At 54.5% G+C, this 20,358-nt stretch overlaps 1 protein-coding gene across 1 annotated transcript in view; it reads right to left on the bottom strand.

The window, feature by feature from the left end:
• Positions 1-14,587, bottom strand: part of CACNG4 (calcium voltage-gated channel auxiliary subunit gamma 4) — a 34,914-nt gene extending 20,327 nt beyond the window's left edge. Inside the window, exon 1 of the mRNA XM_077257841.1 lies at positions 14,250-14,587. Coding sequence (XP_077113956.1) covers positions 14,250-14,472 — 223 coding nt within the window. The 5' untranslated portion in view covers positions 14,473-14,587. The remainder of the gene's footprint in view (positions 1-14,249) is intronic.
• Positions 14,588-20,358: the final 5,771 nt, after the last annotated feature.

The following is a 20,358-nucleotide window of genomic DNA, read 5'->3' as shown; positions in this document are numbered from 1 at the left end:
AGGGTAGTAGAATGGTTAATGATAACATCCCTGGTGGTTTGGGGTATTAGAAGGGTTAATGGTAACATCCCTTGTGTTCCAGGGTAGAAGAAGGGTTAATAATTTCATCCCTGGTGGTACCGGGTAGTAGAAGGGTTAATGATAACATCCCTGGTGGTCTAGGGTAGTAGAAAGGTTTATGATAACATTCCTGGTGGTCTAGGGTAGTAGAAGGGTTAATAATAACATCCCTGGTGGTCCCCGGTAGTAGAAGGGTTTATGATAACATCCCTGGTGGTCCCGGGTAGTAGACGGGTTAATGATAACATCCCTGGTGGTCCTGGTTTAGTAGAAGGGTTAATGATAGCATCCCTGGTGGTCTAGGGTAGTAGAAGGGTTAATGATAACATCCCTGGTGGTCTAGGGTAGTAGAAGGGTTAATGATAACATCCCTGGTGGTCTAGGGTAGTATACGGGTTAATGATAACATCCCTGGTGGTCTAGGGTAGTAGACGGTTTTATGATAACATCCCTGGTGGTCTAGGGTAGTAGAAGGGTTAATGAAATCATCCCTGGTGGTCTAGGGTAGTAGAAGGGTTAATGATATCATCCCTGGTGGTCTAGGGTAGTAGAAGGGTTAATGATATCATCCCTGGTGGTCTAGGATAGTAGACGGGTTAATGATAACATCCCTGGTGGTCTAGGGTAGTAGAAGGGTTAATGATAACATCCCTGGTGGTCTAGGGTAGTATACGGGTTAATGATAACATCCCTGGTGGTCTAGGGTAGTAGACGGGTTAATGATAACATCCCTGGTGGTCTAGGGTAGTAGATGGGTTTATGATAACATCCCTGGTGGTCTAGGGTAGTATATGGGTTAATGATAACATCCCTGGTGGTCTAGGGTAGTAGACGGGTTAATGATAACATCCCTGGTGGTCTAGAGTAGTAGATGGGTTTATGATAACATCCCTGGTGGTCTAGGGTAGTAGATGGGTTTATGATAACATCCCTGGTGGTCTAGGGTAGTAGATGGGTTTATGATAACATCCCTGGTGGTCTAGGGTAGTATACGGGTTAATGATAACATCCCTGGTGGTCTAGGGTAGTAGATGGGTTTATGATAACATCCCTGGTGGTCTAGGGTAGTAGACGGGTTAATGATAACATCCCTGGTGGTCTAGGGTAGTAGACGGGTTAATGATAACATCCCTGGTGGTCTAGGATAGTAGACGGGTTAATGATAACATCCCTGGTGGTCTAGGGTAGTAGACGGGTTAATGATAACATCCCTGGTGGTCTAGGGTAGTAGATGGGTTTATGATAACATCCCTGGTGGTCTAGGGTAGTAGACGGGTTTATGATAACATCCCTGGTGGTCTAGGGTAGTAGACGGGTTAATGATAACATCCCTGGTGGTCTAGGGTAGTAGATGGGTTTATGATAACATCCCTGGTGGTCTAGGGTAGTATACGGGTTAATGATAACATCCCTGGTGGTCTAGGGTAGTAGATGGGTTTATGATAACATCCCTGGTGGTCTAGGGTAGTAGACGGGTTAATGATAACATCCCTGGTGGTCTAGGGTAGTAGACGGGTTAATGATAACATCCCTGGTGGTCTAGGATAGTAGACGGGTTAATGATAACATCCCTGGTGGTCTAGGGTAGTAGACGGGTTAATGATAACATCCCTGGTGGTCTAGGGTAGTAGATGGGTTTATGATAACATCCCTGGTGGTCTAGGGTAGTAGACGGGTTTATGATAACATCCCTGGTGGTCTAGGGTAGTAGACGGGTTAATGATAACATCCCTGGTGGTCTAGGGTAGTAGATGGGTTTATGATAACATCCCTGGTGGTCTAGGGTAGTAGATGGGTTTATGATAACATCCCTGGTGGTCTAGGGTAGTAGATGGTGCAGTGATGACGCCTCCGGTGGTTGAGGTGAAGGCTTCATTTGCAGGAGCAGTTAATCACATCTCACAATGTCAGACAAGTGTTTCTACGGGATGAGAATTGTGGAGGACATGGTTACATTGTGACATGGAGCGCTGTTCACACCTGAGATAATCGCCCTGCGGGGGGCTCTGGGGGGGGGGAACACTCTCTTCTGTCTTTCTCCTTTTTCTTCACCAGACTTCGTATTTTAGCTTCATATTTCTGTCTCTTTTTTTTCGGCCTTTCTCTCCGCTCTGCTGGGGGGATCGTGGTGGTGGCAGCCGTCACTCCTACATTACACCGCCACGTTCAGAATGGTTCACGCTCGGTTCCTACAGAGCATCGCGGCTTCCACTGACACTTGTTACTTGTCTGTGTTACATGGTCTTCTAGTTTCTCCACATCGCCACTCCAGTTATTCACTAGTCGTCTATAAAGGTCTGTATTTGGCTGTGGCCTCCGGGTACAGGAGGTTTCATTTGACGGCACATGTCACTGTGTATCAGGTCAGACGGTGGAGAAGTTCTGCTCTGAATGTAGCCATCTCGTCGGTGTCATCCTATAGATGTGATACACTTTATGGACAACCGTCCTCCTTCTAGACTGGGAAGAAACAACACGTCTTCTACTGATACAGCTAAATGGTATGTATACTGGCACACATGAGGAGGACTCCATGTCCAGGAGCTTCTGCATCTCTTCTGCTTACATAAACAAGATAAAGTGTTTCATCGTTATTTAAAGGGGTTGTTCATCACTCAGAGAAAACCCTCTTAAATACTATATTCCCAAATGTATGTTGTAAAATAAAAATATAAAAATATCAGATAATCACCTCTCGTTCCAGCGGTCTCCTGAGGTTCACATGAATTCATCATTCCCCGTGAGCACTGCAGCCTATCAGTAGCCACTAATAAGCTATAGTTCTCACATCCCTTTTAGATGAACCTCGGATGTCTGTAGGAAGTGTAAGCGAATCAGCCTGTTTTTGACTGCTGATTTGCTGCAGGGCTCATTACCACTTTCTGGAGTCTTCCAGTCCATTTCTCTGGTCCTGAAGATGTGATGGTTGCCTGAGACAGGGGCAGAGGAGCTTTAATTAGCACCACACTCTAATAATATCCCCTCTCTGGTGGTCTCTCCGGTATGCCACAGGCTACTTCCAGTCTCTGGCCTGTAGGAGGCATCGAGTGGCGCAATGACATCACTGCGTCACATCTCCCGCCTCTACTTTTACACAGGATAGAAGAGTAGACACAGGCTGTGATGGATGGGGAGCCCAGATTAGGTGAATATAAGCTTTCTTTAAATTTCTGTTATATTATTTGGGAGTCAGATGGTGAGATTAACGCACTATCAGGGGCTCTGGGGGACATCAGACTGTGTATGGTGGGCGGTGGTGGACTCCATACAATGTGGGGATGCTATGACGTACAACATAGTGACAGGTAAGCTGTGGTGGACCTCATACTATATGAGGGGCTGCTGAGACCATCATACTGTGAATATATCACCCAAATCACCTTCAGTAAATGAATACCGCACTAAAAATACCATCAGTACATAAATACAAAACCAGAATCACCATCAGTATATGTATACAGCACCAGAACCCCTCATCAATACATGAATATATTACCAGAACCACCATCAGTACATGAATATATCACCATAACCACCATCAGTATATGAATACAGAACAAAAAAAATTATCAGTACAATAATACAGAGCTAGAAGCACTAATAGTACATGAATACAGAATGATCATAAGTATATGAAAACAGCACAAGAACCACCAACAGTACATGAATACAGCAGCCGAACCACTTTCAGTACATAATTACAGCACCAGATCCAACCTTGGTAAATGAATATACACACAACTCCCTATCAGTACATGAATATAGCGTAAGATCCACTATCAGTACATGAATACAGTACCAGAATCACAAATAGTACATGAATATGGCACCAAAACCACCAACAGTACATGAATATATCACCAGAACATCCATCAAAATATAAATAAAGCACAAGAACCACCATCAGTACATGAATACAGCAGCAGAATCACTTTTAGTACATAAATGCAGCACCAGAACCAAATTCAGTAAATGAATATAGCACCAAAACCTCCGTCAGTACATGATTACATTACCAGAACCATCATCAGTACAGAAATATGGTACCAGGAACACCAATAGTTCTCTCACAAGCTGTATTGGTCCCATCGTCAGATGAATCCTTTTAACTATAATGGTGTCATATTGGTTTCCATTATGTTATCCATCAAAGGATGGACAAAACAGCCCCAGTGTAGTGCAGCTATATAAGTGACCATGACTATCTTTATGATTGACATGTAAAGAAACCACCAGAGCACTAAGCGGAGGAGGACATGACTTTGGGAGGGGTGGATTTTTAACTCCTGCAGTTTTGTTTGTATTGTGGTGTAGATTTTAACCAAGAGTGATGTTGCTTTAAGACGAAGGAGCACAGTATGTGTGTGCCTGGTGTGTCACTGTGGAGGGTGGGCCGTAATGCCTCTCTCTGTGGGGACTATATAGAGGAGGTAAATCTGTCTCTCTCCCTCTTTCTTTCACCGGATGAACTGGAGGAAACAATCACTCAGGTGGAAGTTGCGGACAAGTTAAGGTGGACTCGTTTTAACTATTAGTGGAGGTAAAAACCTCATGGTGGTGAACAGGCTCAGCTTTGGTGGCCAGGTAATGTCAATCAGGGACGGGAACAGTGGTTAAGCACAGGAGTGAGGATAATAGGGTCATTGGTGCCCTGAAATTTACTGGCTATGCTTGAATGGCAAGCCAGTGCGTGCCGCCCCTTTATGGCTGTCTGTCCTGGTGCTGCCCCTTTATGGCTGTCTGTCCTGGTGCTGCCCCTTTATGGCTGTCTGTCCTGGTGCTGCCCCTTTATGGCTGTCTGTCCTGGTGCTGCCCCTTTATGACTGTCTGTCCTGGTGCTGCCCCTTTATGACTGTCTGTCCTGGTGCTGCCCCTTTATGACTGTCTGTCCTGGTGCTGCCCCTTTATGACTGTCTGTCCTGGTGCTGCCCCTTTATGGCTGTCTGTCCTGGTGCTGCCCCTTTATGACTGTCTGTCCTGGTGCTGCCCCTTTATGACTGTCTGTCCTGGTGCTGCCCCTTTATGACTGTCTGTCCTGGTGCTGCCCCTTTATGGCTGTCTGTCCTGGTGCTGCCCCTTTATGACTGTCTGTCCTGGTGCTGCCCCTTTATGACTGTCTGTCCTGGTGCTGCCCCTTTATGGCTGTCTGTCCTGGTGCTGCCCCTTTATGACTGTCTGTCCTGGTGCCGCCCCTTTATGGCTGTCTGTCCTGGTGCCGCCCCTTTATGGCTGTCTGTCCTGGTGCTGCCCCTTTATGGCTGTCTGTCCTGGTGCTGCCCCTTTATGACTGTCTGTCCTGGTGCCGCCCCTTTATGGCTGTCTGTCCTGGTGCTGCCCCTTTATGACTGTCTGTCCTGGTGCTGCCCCTTTATGGCTGTCTGTCCTGGTGCTGCCCCTTTATGGCTGTCTGTCCTGGTGCTGCCCCTTTATGGCTGTCTGTCCTGGTGCTGCCCCTTTATGACTGTCTGTCCTGGTGCTGCCCCTTTATGACTGTCTGTCCTGGTGCTGCCCCTTTATGGCTGTCTGTCCTGGTGCTGCCCCTTTATGACTGTCTGTCCTGGTGCTGCCCCTTTATGACTGTCTGTCCTGGTGCTGCCCCTTTATGACTGTCTGTCCTGGTGCTGCCCCTTTATGACTGTCTGTCCTGGTGCTGCCCCTTTATGACTGTCTGTCCTGGTGCTGCCCCTTTATGACTGTCTGTCCTGGTGCTGCCCCTTTATGACTGTCTGTCCTGGTGCTGCCCCTTTATGGCTGTCTGTCCTGGTGCCGCCCCTTTATGGCTGTCTGTCCTGGTGCCGCCCCTTTATGGCTGTCTGTCCTGGTGCTGCCCCTTTATGACTGTCTGTCCTGGTGCTGCCCCTTTATGGCTGTCTGTCCTGGTGCTGCCCCTTTATGACTGTCTGTCCTGGTGCTGCCCCTTTATGGCTGTCTGTCCTGGTGCCGCCCCTTTATGACTGTCTGTCCTGGTGCTGCCCCTTTATGGCTGTCTGTCCTGGTGCTGCCCCTTTATGGCTGTCTGTCCTGGTGCTGCCCCTTTATGGCTGTCTGTCCTGGTGCTGCCCCTTTATGGCTGTCTGTCCTGGTGCTGCCCCTTTATGACTGTCTGTCCTGGTGCTGCCCCTTTATGACTGTCTGTCCTGGTGCTGCCCCTTTATGGCTGTCTGTCCTGGTGCTGCCCCTTTATGACTGTCTGTCCTGGTGCTGCCCCTTTATGACTGTCTGTCCTGGTGCTGCCCCTTTATGACTGTCTGTCCTGGTGCTGCCCCTTTATGACTGTCTGTCCTGGTGCTGCCCCTTTATGACTGTCTGTCCTGGTGCTGCCCCTTTATGACTGTCTGTCCTGGTGCTGCCCCTTTATGGCTGTCTGTCCTGGTGCCGCCCCTTTATGACTGTCTGTCCTGGTGCCGCCCCTTTATGGCTGTCTGTCCTGGTGCCGCCCCTTTATGGCTGTCTGTCCTGGTGCCGCCCCTTTATGGCTGTCTGTCCTGGTGCCGCCCCTTTATGGCTGTCTGTCCTGGTGCTGCCCCTTTATGGCTGTCTGTCCTGGTGCTGCCCCTTTATGACTGTCTGTCCTGGTGCTGCCCCTTTATGACTGTCTGTCCTGGTGCTGCCCCTTTATGACTGTCTGTCCTGGTGCTGCCCCTTTATGACTGTCTGTCCTGGTGCTGCCCCTTTATGACTGTCTGTCCTGGTGCTGCCCCTTTATGGCTGTCTGTCCTGGTGCCGCCCCTTTATGGCTGTCTGTCCTGGTGCCGCCCCTTTATGGCTGTCTGTCCTGGTGCTGCCCCTTTATGACTGTCTGTCCTGGTGCTGCCCCTTTATGGCTGTCTGTCCTGGTGCTGCCCCTTTATGACTGTCTGTCCTGGTGCTGCCTCTTTATGACTGTCTGTCCTGGTGCTGCCCCTTTATGGCTGTCTGTCCTGGTGCCGCCCCTTTATGGCTGTCTGTCCTGGTGCCGCCCCTTTATGACTGTCTGTCCTGGTGCTGCCCCTTTATGACTGTCTGTCCTGGTGCTGCCCCTTTATGACTGTCTGTCCTGGTGCCGCCCCTTTATGACTGTCTGTCCTGGTGCCGCCCCTTTATGGCTGTCTGTCCTGGTGCCGCCCCTTTATGGCTGTCTGTCCTGGTGCCGCCCCTTTATGGCTGTCTGTCCTGGTGCCGCCCCTTTATGGCTGTCTGTCCTGGTGCCGCCCCTTTATGGCTGTCTGTCCTGGTGCCGCCCCTTTATGGCTGTCTGTCCTGGTGCCGCCCCTTTATGGCTGTCTGTCCTGGTGCTGCCCCTTTATGGCTGTCTGTCCTGGTGCCGCCCCTTTATGGCTGTCTGTCCTGGTGCCGCCCCTTTATGGCTGTCTGTCCTGGTGCCGCCCCTTTATGGCTGTCTGTCCTGGTGCCGCCCCTTTATGACTGTCTGTCCTGGTGCCGCCCCTTTATGGCTGTCTGTCCTGGTGCTGCCCCTTTATGGCTGTCTGTCCTGGTGCTGCCCCTTTATGACTGTCTGTCCTGGTGCTGCCCCTTTATGACTGTCTGTCCTGGTGCCGCCCCTTTATGACTGTCTGTCCTGGTGCCGCCCCTTTATGACTGTCTGTCCTGGTGCCGCCCCTTTATGGCTGTCTGTCCTGGTGCTGCCCCTTTATGGCTGTCTGTCCTGGTGCTGCCCCTTTATGGCTGTCTGTCCTGGTGCTGCCCCTTTATGACTGTTTGTCCTGGTGCTGCCCCTTTATGACTGTCTGTCCTGGTGCTGCCCCTTTATGACTGTTTGTCCTGGTGCCGCCCCTTTATGGCTGTCTGTCCTGGTGCCACCCCTTTATGGCTGTCTGTCCTGGTGCCGCCCCTTTATGACTGTCTGTCCTGGTGCCGCCCCTTTATGACTGTCTGTCCTGGTGCTGCCCCTTTATGGCTGTCTGTCCTGGTGCTGCCCCTTTATGACTGTCTGTCCTGGTGCTGCCCCTTTATGACTGTCTGTCCTGGTGCTGCCCCTTTATGACTGTCTGTCCTGGTGCCGCCCCTTTATGGCTGTCTGTCCTGGTGCCGCCCCTTTATGGCTGTCTGTCCTGGTGCTGTATGTCAGACAGCTGGGGGTATCGCAGTACTTGTGAATACCAATGTACTAGCACGTCACCTGACCCCTACTGTGGTTGTTTTAATCCTGTGATTTAAATAAAGTTGTGGCCATTTTGACAACCAAAATAATGTGTTTTGTGTATTTATTCTAGTGCCTAGGTTTACTGCAGCTATGGTTGTGTTACAATGGAGTGGGGGTCCGTCCCATATCCAAAAGTCATGTGTAGGAGGCCAGGGGTGAATGTCGCTGAGTCCCTGGTGTTGTGTAAACAGGTGGGAAACAATGGGTGATTCCTGCATCTAGCTCTGATATTGCCCCCTATTATGTCATTAAAGTACGCCACTCTTTTACTTTTGTAGATTTTTTGTGTGTGAGAGTAATAATATTGGTAGAAGTAGTGGCCAGAGCTTGTTACCTGACCCGTCAGAGGTGGGGGAAACACTAAGGGTACCGTCTCACTATACGATTTACCAACGATCACGACCTGCGATACGACCTGGCCGTGATCGTTGGTAAGTCGTTGTGTGGTCGCTGGGGAGCTGTCACACAGACCGCTCTCCAGCGACCAACGATGCCGAGGTTCGCTGGTAACCAGGGTAAACATCGGGTTACTAAGCGCAGGGCCGCGTAAAAGTAAAAAAAAACAAACAGTACATACTGACCATCTGATGTCCGTCAGGTCCCTTGCAGTCTGCTTCCTGCTCTGACTGAGTGCAGCCGTACAGTGAGAGCAGAGCGCAGCAGTGACGTCACCGCTGTGATCTGCTCTCACTTTCCGGCCGGCAGACAGACAGAGCGGGAAGCAGACGGCAAGGGACCTGACGGACATCAGATGGTCAGTATGTACTGTTTGTTTTTTTTTACTTTTACGCGGCCCTGCGCTTAGTAACCCGATGTTTACCCTGGTTACCAGCGAACGCATCGCTGGATCGCTGTCACACACAACGATCCAGCGATGACAGCGGGAGATCCAGCGACGAAAGAAAGTTTCAAACGATCTGCTACGACGTACGATTCTCAGCTGGGTGTCTGATCGCAGTAGCGTGTCAGACACTGCGAGATCGTAACGATATCGCTACAACGTCACAAATCGTGCCGTCGTAGCGATAAAAATGCCACTGTGTGACGGTACCCTAAGGGTCCTGTGGCACTGTGTGATGTGGAGCGTGGTACAGTGTGATGTGGAGCGTGGTACAGTGTGATGTGGAGCGTGGTACAGTGTGATGTGGGAGCGTGGTACAGTGTGATGTGGGAGCGTGGTACAGTGTGATGTGGAGAATTGCACTGTGTGGTGTGGAGTGTGGCACTGCACGATTTGGAGTGTGACACTGTGTGCTGTGGAGTGTGGAACTGTGTGGTGTAGACTGTGGCGCTCCATGCTGTGGAGCATGATGCTGTATCCGGTGGCACTGTGTGGTGTGGAGCTGTGTGCTGTGGAGAGTGGTGCTATGTGCTGGGTAGCGTGGAGCTGTGTTGTGGGCTGTGTGGTGTGGAGCGTGACGCTGTGTGGTGTGGAGTGTAGTGTGGAGCATGGCGCTGTGTGGTGTGGAGCGTGGCGCTGTCTGCTGTGGAGCATAGCGCTGTGTGGAGTGTGGCACTGTGGGGTGTGAAGCATGGCCCTGTGGAGTTTGGTGTGGAGCGTGGCGCTGTGTGTTGTGGAATATGGTATGGAGTGTGGCACTCTGTGTTGTGGAATGTGGTGTGGAGCGTGGAACTGTGTGCTGTGCAGTGTGACGCTGTGGAGCGTGGTGCTGTATGGTGTGGAGCATGGCGCTGTGTGCTGTGTGATGCTGTGTGCTGTGGAGCGTGGTGCTGTATGGTGTGGAGCATGGCACTGTGTGCTGTGCAGTGTAAGGGTATGTGTCCACGTTCAGGATTGCATCAGGATTTTGTCAGGATTTTTCATCAGTATTTGTAAGCCAAAACCAGGAGTGGGTAATAAATGCAAAAGTGGTGCATATGCTTCTATTATACTTTTCCTCTAATTGTACCACTCCTGGTTTTGGCTACAAATACTGATGAAAAATCCTGACCAAATCCTGATGCAATCCTGAACGTGGACACATACCCTTATGCTGTGTGCTGTGGAGTGTGGTGCTGTATGGTGTGGAGCGTGGTGCTGTGGAGCATGGTGCTGTGTGGTGTTGTGTTCTGTGGAGTGTGGCGCTGTGTGATGTGGAGCGTGGCGCTGTGTGATGTGGAGCGTGGTGCTGTGTGGTGTGGAGCATGGTGCTGTGTGGTGTGGCGCTGTGTGGTGTTGTTTTCTGTGGAGTGTGGTACTGTGGAGCGTGGCACTGTGTGGTGTGGAGCGTGGTGCTGTGTGCCATGGTGCTGTGTTGTGTTCTGTGGAGCGTGGTGCTGTGGAGCGTGGTGCTGTGTAGTGTTGAGCGTGGCGCTGTGTGGTGTTCTGTGGAGCGTAGCGCTGTGTGGTGTTGTGTTCTGTGGAGCGTGTGGAGTGTGGCACTGTGTGGAGCGTGGCGCTGTGTGCTGCGGAGCGTGGTGCTGTGTGGTGTGGCGCTGTATGGTGTGGAGCGTGGCGCTGTGTGGTGTGTTCTGTGGAGCGTGGCACTGTGTGGTGTGGAGCATGGTGCTGTGTGTTCTGTGGAGCGTGGCTCTGTGCCCTGTGGCGATATGTCCTGTGGAGCGTGGCGCTGTGTGGTGTTGTGTTCTGTGGAGCGTGGCACTCTGTGGTGTTGAGCGTGGCGCTGTGTGGTGTTCTGTGGAGCGTGGCACTGTGTGGTGTGTTCTGTGGAGCGTGGTGGTGTGTGATGTGGAGCGTGGCACTGTGTGGAGCGCGGCGCTGTGTGCAGTGGAGCGTGGTGCTGTTCTGTGGAGCGTGGCGCTGTGTGGTGTTGTGTTCTGTGGAGCGTGGCTCTGTGCCCTGTGGCGATATGTCCTGTGGAGCGTGGCGCTGTGTGGTGTTGTGTTCTGTGGAGCGTGGCACTCTGTGGTGTTGAGCGTGGCGCTGTGTGGTGTTCTGTGGAGCGTGGCACTGTGTGGTGTGTTCTGTGGAGCGTGGTGGTGTGTGATGTGGAGCGTGGCACTGTGTGGAGCGCGGCGCTGTGTGCAGTGGAGCGTGGTGCTGTTCTGTGGAGCGTGGCGCTGTGTGGTGTTGTGTTCTGTGGAGCGTGGCTCTGTGCCCTGTGGCGATATGTCCTGTGGAGCGTGGCGCTGTGTGGTGTTGTGTTCTGTGGAGCGTGGCACTCTGTGGTGTTGAGCGTGGCGCTGTGTGGTGTTCTGTGGAGCGTGGCACTGTGTGGTGTGTTCTGTGGAGCGTGGTGGTGTGTGATGTGGAGCGTGGCACTGTGTGGAGCGCGGCGCTGTGTGCAGTGGAGCGTGGTGCTGTTCTGTGGAGCGTGGCGCTGTGTGGTGTTGTGTTCTGTGGAGCGTGGCACTGTGTGGTATGGAGTGTGGTGCTGTGTGGTGTTCTGTGGAGCATGATGCTGTGTCCTGTGGCGCTATGTTCTGTGGAGCGTGGCGCTGTGGTGTTGTGTTCTGAGGAGCGTGGTGCTGTGGAGCGTGCTGCTGTGGAGTGTGGTGTTGTGTGAAGTGCGGTGCTGTGGAGCGTGGCGCTGTGTGACGCTGTGTCCCGTGGCGCTGTGTCCTGTGATGCTGTGTCCTGTGGCGCTGTGTGGTGTTGTGTTCTGTGTCCTGTGGCGCTGTGTCCCGTGGAGCATGGCGTTGTGTGGTGTTGTGTCCTGTGGAGCATGGCGTTGTGTGGTGCTGTGTCCTGTGGAGCATGGTCCTGTGGCGCTATGTCCTGTGGCGCTGTGTGGTGTTGTGTTCTGTGTCCTGTGGCGTCCTGTGGAGCTGTGTGGTGTTGTGTTCTGTGTCCTGTGGAGCTGTGTGGTGTCCTGTGGAGCTATGTGACGCTGTGTCCTGTGGTGCTGTGTGACGCTGTGTCCTGTGGAGCTGTGTGACGCTGTGTCCTGTGGAGCTGTGTGATGCTGTGTCCTGTGGAGCTGTGTGACGCTGTGTCCTGTGGAGCTGTGTGGTGTTGTGTTCTGTGTCCTGTGGAGTGGTGTTGTGTTCTGTGTCCTGTGGCGCTGTGTGACGCTGTGTCCTGTGGTGCTGTGTGACGCTGTGTCCTGTGGTGTCCTGTGGAGCTGTGTGACGCTGTGTCCTGTGGTGTCCTGTGGAGCTGTGTGACGCTGTGTCCTGTGGTGTCCTGTGGTGCTGTGTGACGCTGTGTCCTGTGGTGTCCTGTGTGACGCTGTGTCCTGTGGAGCTGTGTGACGCTGTGTCCTGTGGAGCTGTGTGACGCTGTGTCCTGTGGAGCTGTGTGACGCTGTGTCCTGTGGAGCTGTGTGACGCTGTGTCCTGTGGAGCTGTGTGGTGTTGTGTTCTGTGTCCTGTGGCGCTGTGTCCTGTGGAAATGTGTGACGCTGTGTCCTGTGGCACTGTGGAGCTGTGTGACGCTGTGTCCTGTGGCGCTGTGTGGCGCTGTGTCCTGTGGAGCTGTGTGACGCTGTGTCCTGTGGAGCTGTGTGACGCTGTGTCCTGTGGCGCTGTGTGGTGTCCTGTGGCGCTGTGTGGTGTTGTGTTCTGTGTCCTGTGGAGCTGTGTGACGCTGTGTCCTGTGGTGCTGTGTCCTGTGGAGCTGTGTGACGCTGTGTCCTGTGGAGCTGTGTGACGCTGTGTTCTGTGGAGCTGTGTGACGCTGTCCTGTGGAGCTGTGTGACGCTGTGTCCTGTGGAGCTGTGTGACGCTGTCCTGTGGCGCTGTGTGGTGTTGTGTTCTGTGTCCTGTGGAGCTGTGTGACGCTGTGTCCTGTGGTGCTGTGTGACACTGTGTCCTGTGGAGCTGTGTGACGCTGTGTCCTGTGGAGCTGTGTGACGCTGTGTCCTGTGGAGCTGTGTGACGCTGTGTCCTGTGGAGCTGTGTGGTGTTGTGTTCTGTGTCCTGTGGTGCTGTGTGACGCTGTGTCCTGTGGTGTCCTGTGGAGCTGTGTGACGCTGTGTCCTGTGGAGCTGTGTGGCGCTGTGTCCTGTGGTGTCCTGTGGCGCTGTGTGGCGCTGTGTCCTGTGGAGCTGTGTGACGCTGTGTCCTGTGGTGTCCTGTGGAGCTGTGTGACGCTGTGTCCTGTGGAGCTGTGTGACGCTGTGTCCTGTGGCGCTGTGTGGTGTTGTGTTCTGTGTCCTGTGGCGCTGTGTCCTGTGGTGTCCTGTGGCGCTGTATGGCGCTGTGTTCTGTGGAGCTGTGTGACGCTGTGTCCTGTGGTGTCCTGTGGAGCTGTGTGGCGCTGTGTCCTGTGGAGCTGTGTGGCGCTGTGTCCTGTGGTGTCCTGTGGAGCTGTGTGACGCTGTGTCCTGTGGTGCTGTGTGACGCTGTGTCCTGTGGTGTCCTGTGGAGCTGTGTGACGCTGTGTCCTGTGGAGCTGTGTGACGCTGTGTCCTGTGGTGTCCTGTGACGCTGTGTCCTGTGGTGTCCTGTGGCGCTGTGTGGTGTTGTGTTATGTGTCCTGTGGTGCTGTGTGGTGTCCAGTGGCGCTGTGTCCTGTGGTGTCCTGTGACGCTGTGTCCTGTGGTGTCCTGTGGAGCTGTGTGGCGCTGTGTCCTGTGGAGCTGTGTGACGCTGTGTCCTGTGGTGTCCTGTGGAGCTGTGTGACGCTGTGTCCTGTGGTGTCCTGTGGCGCTGTGTGGTGTTGTGTTCTGTTTCCTGTGGCGCTGTGTGGTGTTGTGTTCTGTGTCCTGTGGCGCTGTGTGGTGTTGTGTTCTGTGTCCTGTGGCGCTGTGTGGTGCTGTGTGGCGCTGTGTCCTGTGGTGTCCTGTGGCGCTGTGTGGTGTTGTGTTCTGTGTCCCGTGGTGCTGTGTGGTGTTGTGTTCTGTGTCCTGTGGCGCTGTGTGGTGTTGTGTTCTGTGTCCTGTGGTGCTGTGTGACGCTGTGTCCTGTGGAGCACTTACCTGTCTGTCCTCACCCCTCCTCCACGCCTACATTACTGTCTGAGTGTCTGTGCAATTACTGGACTGTGCAGAAGTCTTCACACCCCACCTGAGAGCTCCATCCCCACTGTGGATCCCGTGGCCCTCAGTATTCCTCCGTCCACCTGAGGCTGGTCCCCGGGCCCCCACACACGGCTCCGCACGGCGCGCTGCTGCTGCTGCTCTCTGGTGTCTGCCGCACTCACCCTCTATGCAGCAGACCCGCCACAGCCCGGAGTGGGTGAGGTCCCCCTTGGTCTTCTTGGCTTGGCTCTGGGGGTCTTCCGTGGTCACGTTGGTCCCGTTGCAGATGTGCGCCCGGGAGTACAGCCAGTAGTCCGTCCCGATGGCGATGGTCATAAGGCTGAAGGCTGCGAAAGCCCCGACAGTGGTGAGCAGCACCTGCACCCCGCGGTCACACCACGCCATGGCGCCTCATGCCCCGCGCAGGGTGGGAGAGGCTGCAGACAAAGGACTCCCGGCGGCGGGGAGCAGCGGAGCAGCGGGCAGCGGAGCACAGGTGCGCGGTGCTCCGGGAAGGAAGGAGCCCCCTAATGTCACCGATCAGGGCGCGGGGCTCCCATCTCCCACCAGGACCCTCCTCCTGCCCCCACCACCAATCAGCGAGGGCTCTGCACACTGGCATGTGGGGCTCTGACTGCCCGAGACCCCCAGGGAGAACAAGAGACGAAAACAACAAGCCCCCCTCCAATGTTACATGATGGCACTGATGATGGCAGAGCAGCTCCATGTGTGGTCAGAGGATGCTGGGGAGGGTACAGGGCACCCCAATGTGCACCCCCCAGTGTGCTCCCCCCAGTGTGCTCCCCCCAATGTGCTCCCCCAATGTGCTCCCCTCAGTGTGCTCCCCCCAATGTGCTCCCCTCAGTGTGCTCCCCCCAATGTGCACCCCCCAGTGTGCTCCCCCAATGTGCACTCCTCAGTGTACTCCCCCCAATGTGCTCCCCTCAGCGTGCTCCCCTGGATGTGTAACCCCCAATGTGTTCCCCTCAATGTGCACCCCTGGATGTGTTCCCCCCAATGTGCACCCCTGGATGTGTAACCCCCCAATGTGCTCCCCTGGATGTGTAACCCCCCAATGTGCACCCCTGGATGTGTAACCCCCCAATGTGCTCCCCTGGATGTGTAACCCCCCAATGTGCTCCCCTGGATGTGTTCCCCCCAATGTGCTCCCCTGGATGTGTAACCCCCCAATGTGCTCCCCTGGATGTGTAACCTCCCAATGTGCACCCCTGGATGTGTAACCCCCCAATGTGCACCCCTGGATGTGTAACCCCCCAATGTGCACCCCTGGATGTGTAACCCCCCAATGTGCTCCCCTGGATGTGTAACCCCCCAATGTGCTCCCCTGGATGTGTTCCCCCCAATGTGCACCCCTGGATGTGTAACCCCCCAATGTGCACCCCTGGATGTCTAACCCCCCAATGTGCACCCCTGGATGTGTAACCCCCCAATGTGCTCCCCTGGATGTGTAACCCCCCAATGTGCACCCCTGGATGTGTAACCCCCCAATGTGCACCCCTGGATGTGTAACCCCCCAATGTGCACCCCTGGATGTGTTCCCCCCAATGTGCACCCCTGGATGTGTTCCCCCCCAATGTGCTCCCCTGGATGTGTAACCCCCCAATGTGCTCCCCTGGATGTCTAACCCCCCAATGTGCACCCCTGGATGTGTTCCCCCCAATGTGCTCCCCTGGATGTCTAACCCCCCAATGTGCTCCCCTGGATGTGTAACCCCCCAATGTGCACCCCTGGATGTGTAACCCCCCAATGTGCTCCCCTGGATGTCTAACCCCCCAATGTGCACCCCTGGATGTGTAACCCCCCAATGTGCACCCCTGGATGTGTAACCCCCCAATGTGCACCCCTGGATGTGTTCCCCCCAATGTGCTCCCCTGGATGTCTAACCCCCCAATGTGCTCCCCTGGATGTGTAACCCCCCAATGTGCACCCCTGGATGTGTAACCCCCCAATGTGCTCCCCTGGATGTCTAACCCCCCAATGTGCACCCCTGGATGTGTAACCCCCCAATGTGCTCCCCTGGATGTCTAACCCCCCAATGTGCACCCCTGGATGTGTAACCCCCCAATGTGCACCCCTGGATGTGTTCCCCCCAATGTGCACCCCTGGATGTGTAACCCCCCAATGTGCTCCCCTGGATGTCTAACCCCCCAATGTGCACCCCTGGATGTGTAACCCCCCAATGTGCACCCCTGGATGTGTAACCCCCCAATGTGCTCCCCTGGATGTGTAACCCCCCAATGTACTCCCCTGGATGTGTAACCCCCCCAATGTGGTCCCCTCAGTGTGCACCCCCCAATGTGCTCTCCTGGATGTGGACCCCCTGACTGTGCTCCTACTGTCTGTGCCCCTTGAGTGTGCTTTCCATGACTGTACTCTACTCCCTCTTACTGTGCACCCTCTAACTTTGCACCCTCTGAATTTGCACCCCTTGACTGTACTCCCTCTAACTTTGCACCCTCTAACTGTGCTCCCAGTCTTTTACAGAGACTATAGGGGGTACAATTATGTAGTATAAGGGGCTGGTTAAATATTAATGACAGTAAGTGAAACCTGGCAGATTAGGAGTCAGACACCCATTGCTTCCTCCTCCTCCCTCTTTAACCCATTCATTGCTGGAAAGAAATAGAGAAGTCGCTGATGAGCGAATAGAGCAAGGAAAGCCCCCACCATTGTCTGCAAGAAAGAGTGAGGATGATGGGGGTTATACTGATGTCCGATGGGGGATATACTGATGTTTGGGGGACAGCATCTGGTGGGGGTTATACTGATGTCTGGTGGGGGTTATACTGATGTCTGGTGGGGGTTATACTGATCTCTGATAGGTGTTATACTGATGTTTTGGGGGCAGCATCTGGTGGGGGTTATACTAATGTGGGGGGCAGCATCTGGTGGGGATTATACTAATGTGGGGGGCAGCATCTGGTGGGGGTTATACTGATGTCTGGTGGGGGTTATACTGCTGTTCGGGGAGTCTCTGATGTAGTGTGCGATGTTATGCAGGCAGGAATTGGTTAGATATCTGAAAGTAGGTGAGACCCCCCCATCATACTGGTTCTGGGCAGAGGACCCCTCTTAATCATGGAGAAGCTGGAATTACTGGGCACAATTAGGAGATCAAGCTTTGGTTACTTAATCACTCCCACTATCATCCAGGCACACATAGTGTTGCACACTTGTAGGACCCCCATTATTCAGTGCGACCCCTACTAAGTCATGTCAGGTGGTCTTCTGCCCGTGGCCCCTGCCGGCGCTGCACATGAGGGTGACACCAGATGACGTCTGCTCCTCGCTCCGGCAGGCTGACATTTAAGATTTCCTCTGGATTCTATTAAAAAGCAGTTGTGTTAGAGAACGTGACCCCGGGGGTCCGCAGAGGCTCTGATCGCTGTGTATACACGGACCCCTGAGCAGACATGTCAGTGCAGACCCCTGTCATCATGACTGACATGTAATAGGACGTGATGGAAGGTTCCTGCAGACCCCAGTGCACAAAGCTGGTGATCTGCTCTCATATAAGGCACAAGCCCAAGCGGAGTGGAGCGTCCGAGTCCTGGGACCTAGGACCTACACCGCCTCCCCCAGGGGTCTCCACCACTCCTGTGAAGTCCGAGTCCTGGAACCTATGTCCCGTGTTCCTCAATAGCCGCCACCAGGGGTCTCCACCACTCCTTTGATGTCCGAGTCCTGGGACCTACGACCCATGTAAATACACCGCCTCCCCCAGGGGTCTCCACCACTCCTGTGAAGTCCGAGTCCTGGGACCTAAGACCCATGCAACTACACCGCCTCCCCCAGGGGTCTCCACCACTCCTGTGAAGTCCGAGTCCTGGAACCTATGTCCCGTGTTCCTCAATAGCCGCCACCAGGGGTCTCCACCACTCCTTTGATGTCCGAGTCCTGGGACCTACGACCCATGTAAATACACCGCCTCCCCCAGGGGTCTCCACCACTCCTGTGAAGTCCGAGTCCTGGGACCTAAGACCCATGCAACTACACCGCCTCCCCCAGGGGTCTCCACCACTCCTGTGAAGTCCGAGTCCTGGAACCTATGTCCCGTGTTCCTCAATAGCCGCCACCAGGGGTCTCCACCACTCCTTTGATGTCCGAGTCCTGGGACCTACGACCCATGTAAATACACCGCCTCCCCCAGGGGTCTCCACCACTCCTGTGAAGTCCGAGTCCTGGGACCTAAGACCCATGCAACTACACCGCCTCCCCCAGGGGTCTCCACCACTCCTGTGAAGTCCGAGTCCTGGAACCTATGTCCCGTGTTCCTCAATAGCCGCCACCAGGGGTCTCCACCACTCCTTTGATGTCCAAGTCCTGGGACCTACGACCCATGTAAATACACCGCCTCCCCCAGGGGTCTCCACCACTCCTGTGAAGTCCGAGTCCTGGAACCTATGTCCCGTGTTCCTCAATAGCCGCCACCAGGGATCTCCACCACTCCTTTGATGTTCGAGTCCTGGAACCTAGGACCCATGTAACTACACCGCCTCCCCCAGGGGTCTCCACCACTCCTGTGAAGTCCAAGTCCTGGAACCTATGTCCCGTGTTCCTCAATAGCCGCCACCAGGGGTCTCCACCACTCCTTTGATGTCCGAGTCCTGGGACCTAAGACCCATGTAAATACACCGCCTCCCCCAGGGGTCTCCACCACTCCTGTGAAGTCCGAGTCCTGGTACCTATGTCCCGTGTTCCTCAATAGCCGCCACCAGGGATCTCCACCACTCCTTTGATGTTCGAGTCCTGGAACCTAGGACCCATGTAACTACACCGCCTCCCCCAGGGGTCTCCACCACTCCTGTGAAGTCCGAGTCCTGGAACCTATGTCCCGTGTTCCTCAATAGCCGCCACCAGGGATCTCCACCACTCCTTTGATGTCCGAGTCCTGGGACCTAGGACCCGTGTTTCTCCACTGCCTCCCCCACGGACCTCCACCACTCCTGTGATGTCCGACTCCTGGGATCTAGGACCAGTGTTCCTCCTTTGCCTGCCCCCTGGGGTCTCCACCACTCCTGTGAAGTCTGAATCCTGGGACCTACAACCCGTGTTCCTCCACCACCTCCCCAGGTGTTTCCACCACTCCTGTGATGTACGAGTCCTGGGACTTATGACCTGTGTTCCTCCATAGCCGCCACCAGGAGTCTCCACCACTCCTGTGATGTCCGAATCCTGGGACCTAGGACCTGTGTTCCTCCTTTGCCTCCTCCAGGGGTCTTCCCCACTCCTGTCATGTCCAAGTCCTGGGACCTACAACCCGTGTTCCTCCACCACCTCCCCAAGGGTCTCCACCACTCCTGTGATGTCCGAGTCCTGGGACCTATGACCCGTGTTTCTCCATAACTGCCACCAGGGGTCTCCACCAGTCCTGTGATGTCCGAGTCCTGGGACCTAGGACCAGTGTTGCTTCATAGCCACCAACAAGGATCTCCACCACTACTGTGATATCCGAGTCCTGGGACCTAGGACCCGTCTTCCTTCACTGCCTTCCCCAAGAGTCTCTACCACTCCTGTGATGTCTGAGTCCTGGGACCTATGACCCGTGTTCCTCCATAGCTGCCACCAGGGGTCTCCACCACTCCTGTGATGTCCGAGTCCTGGGACCTAGAACCCGTGTTCCTCAATCACCGTCCCCAGGGGTATCCAACACTTTTGTGATGTCCGATTCCTGGGACCTATGACCCGTGTTCATCCAAAGTCACCCCCATGGGTCTCCACCACTCCATGATGTCCACATCCTGAGACCTATGACCCGTGTTCCTCCATAGTCACCCCCAGGAGTCTACACCACTCCTGTGATGTCCGAGTTCTGGAACCTAGGTCCGTTGTACCTCCAACGCCTCCCACAGGGGTCTCCACCACTCCTGTGATGTCCGAGTCCTGGGACCTAGCACCCGTGTTTCTCCACAGCAGACCCTAGGTGACTCCACAACTCCTGTGATGTCCAACTCCTGGGACCCCTGTTCCTTCATAGTCACCCCCAGGGGTCTCCACTACTCCTGTGAAGTCCAAGTTCTGAGACCTACGACCCGTGTTTTTTCACCGCCATCCCCATGAGTCTCCACCACTCCTTTGATGTCGGAGTCATGGGACCTAGACCTGTGTTCCGTGTTCCTCCGCTGCCTCCCCCAGGGGTCTCCACCACTCCTGTGATGTCCAAGTGCAACGCCCGCCAGCGCCGTGGGGTACCCGGTACAGGGTTCGGTATTCACAGGGGGATGTCACGGTGGCGACCCGGTCCGTGGCCCTGGGCGCCCATGTAAAAGG

This window comes from Ranitomeya variabilis, chromosome 4 (assembly GCF_051348905.1).
Source record: "Ranitomeya variabilis isolate aRanVar5 chromosome 4, aRanVar5.hap1, whole genome shotgun sequence".
Taxonomy (NCBI): Eukaryota; Metazoa; Chordata; class Amphibia; order Anura; family Dendrobatidae; genus Ranitomeya; species Ranitomeya variabilis.
The sequence above is the reverse complement of the archived record's forward strand: the minus strand, read 5'-3'. Positions and strand labels throughout refer to the sequence as shown.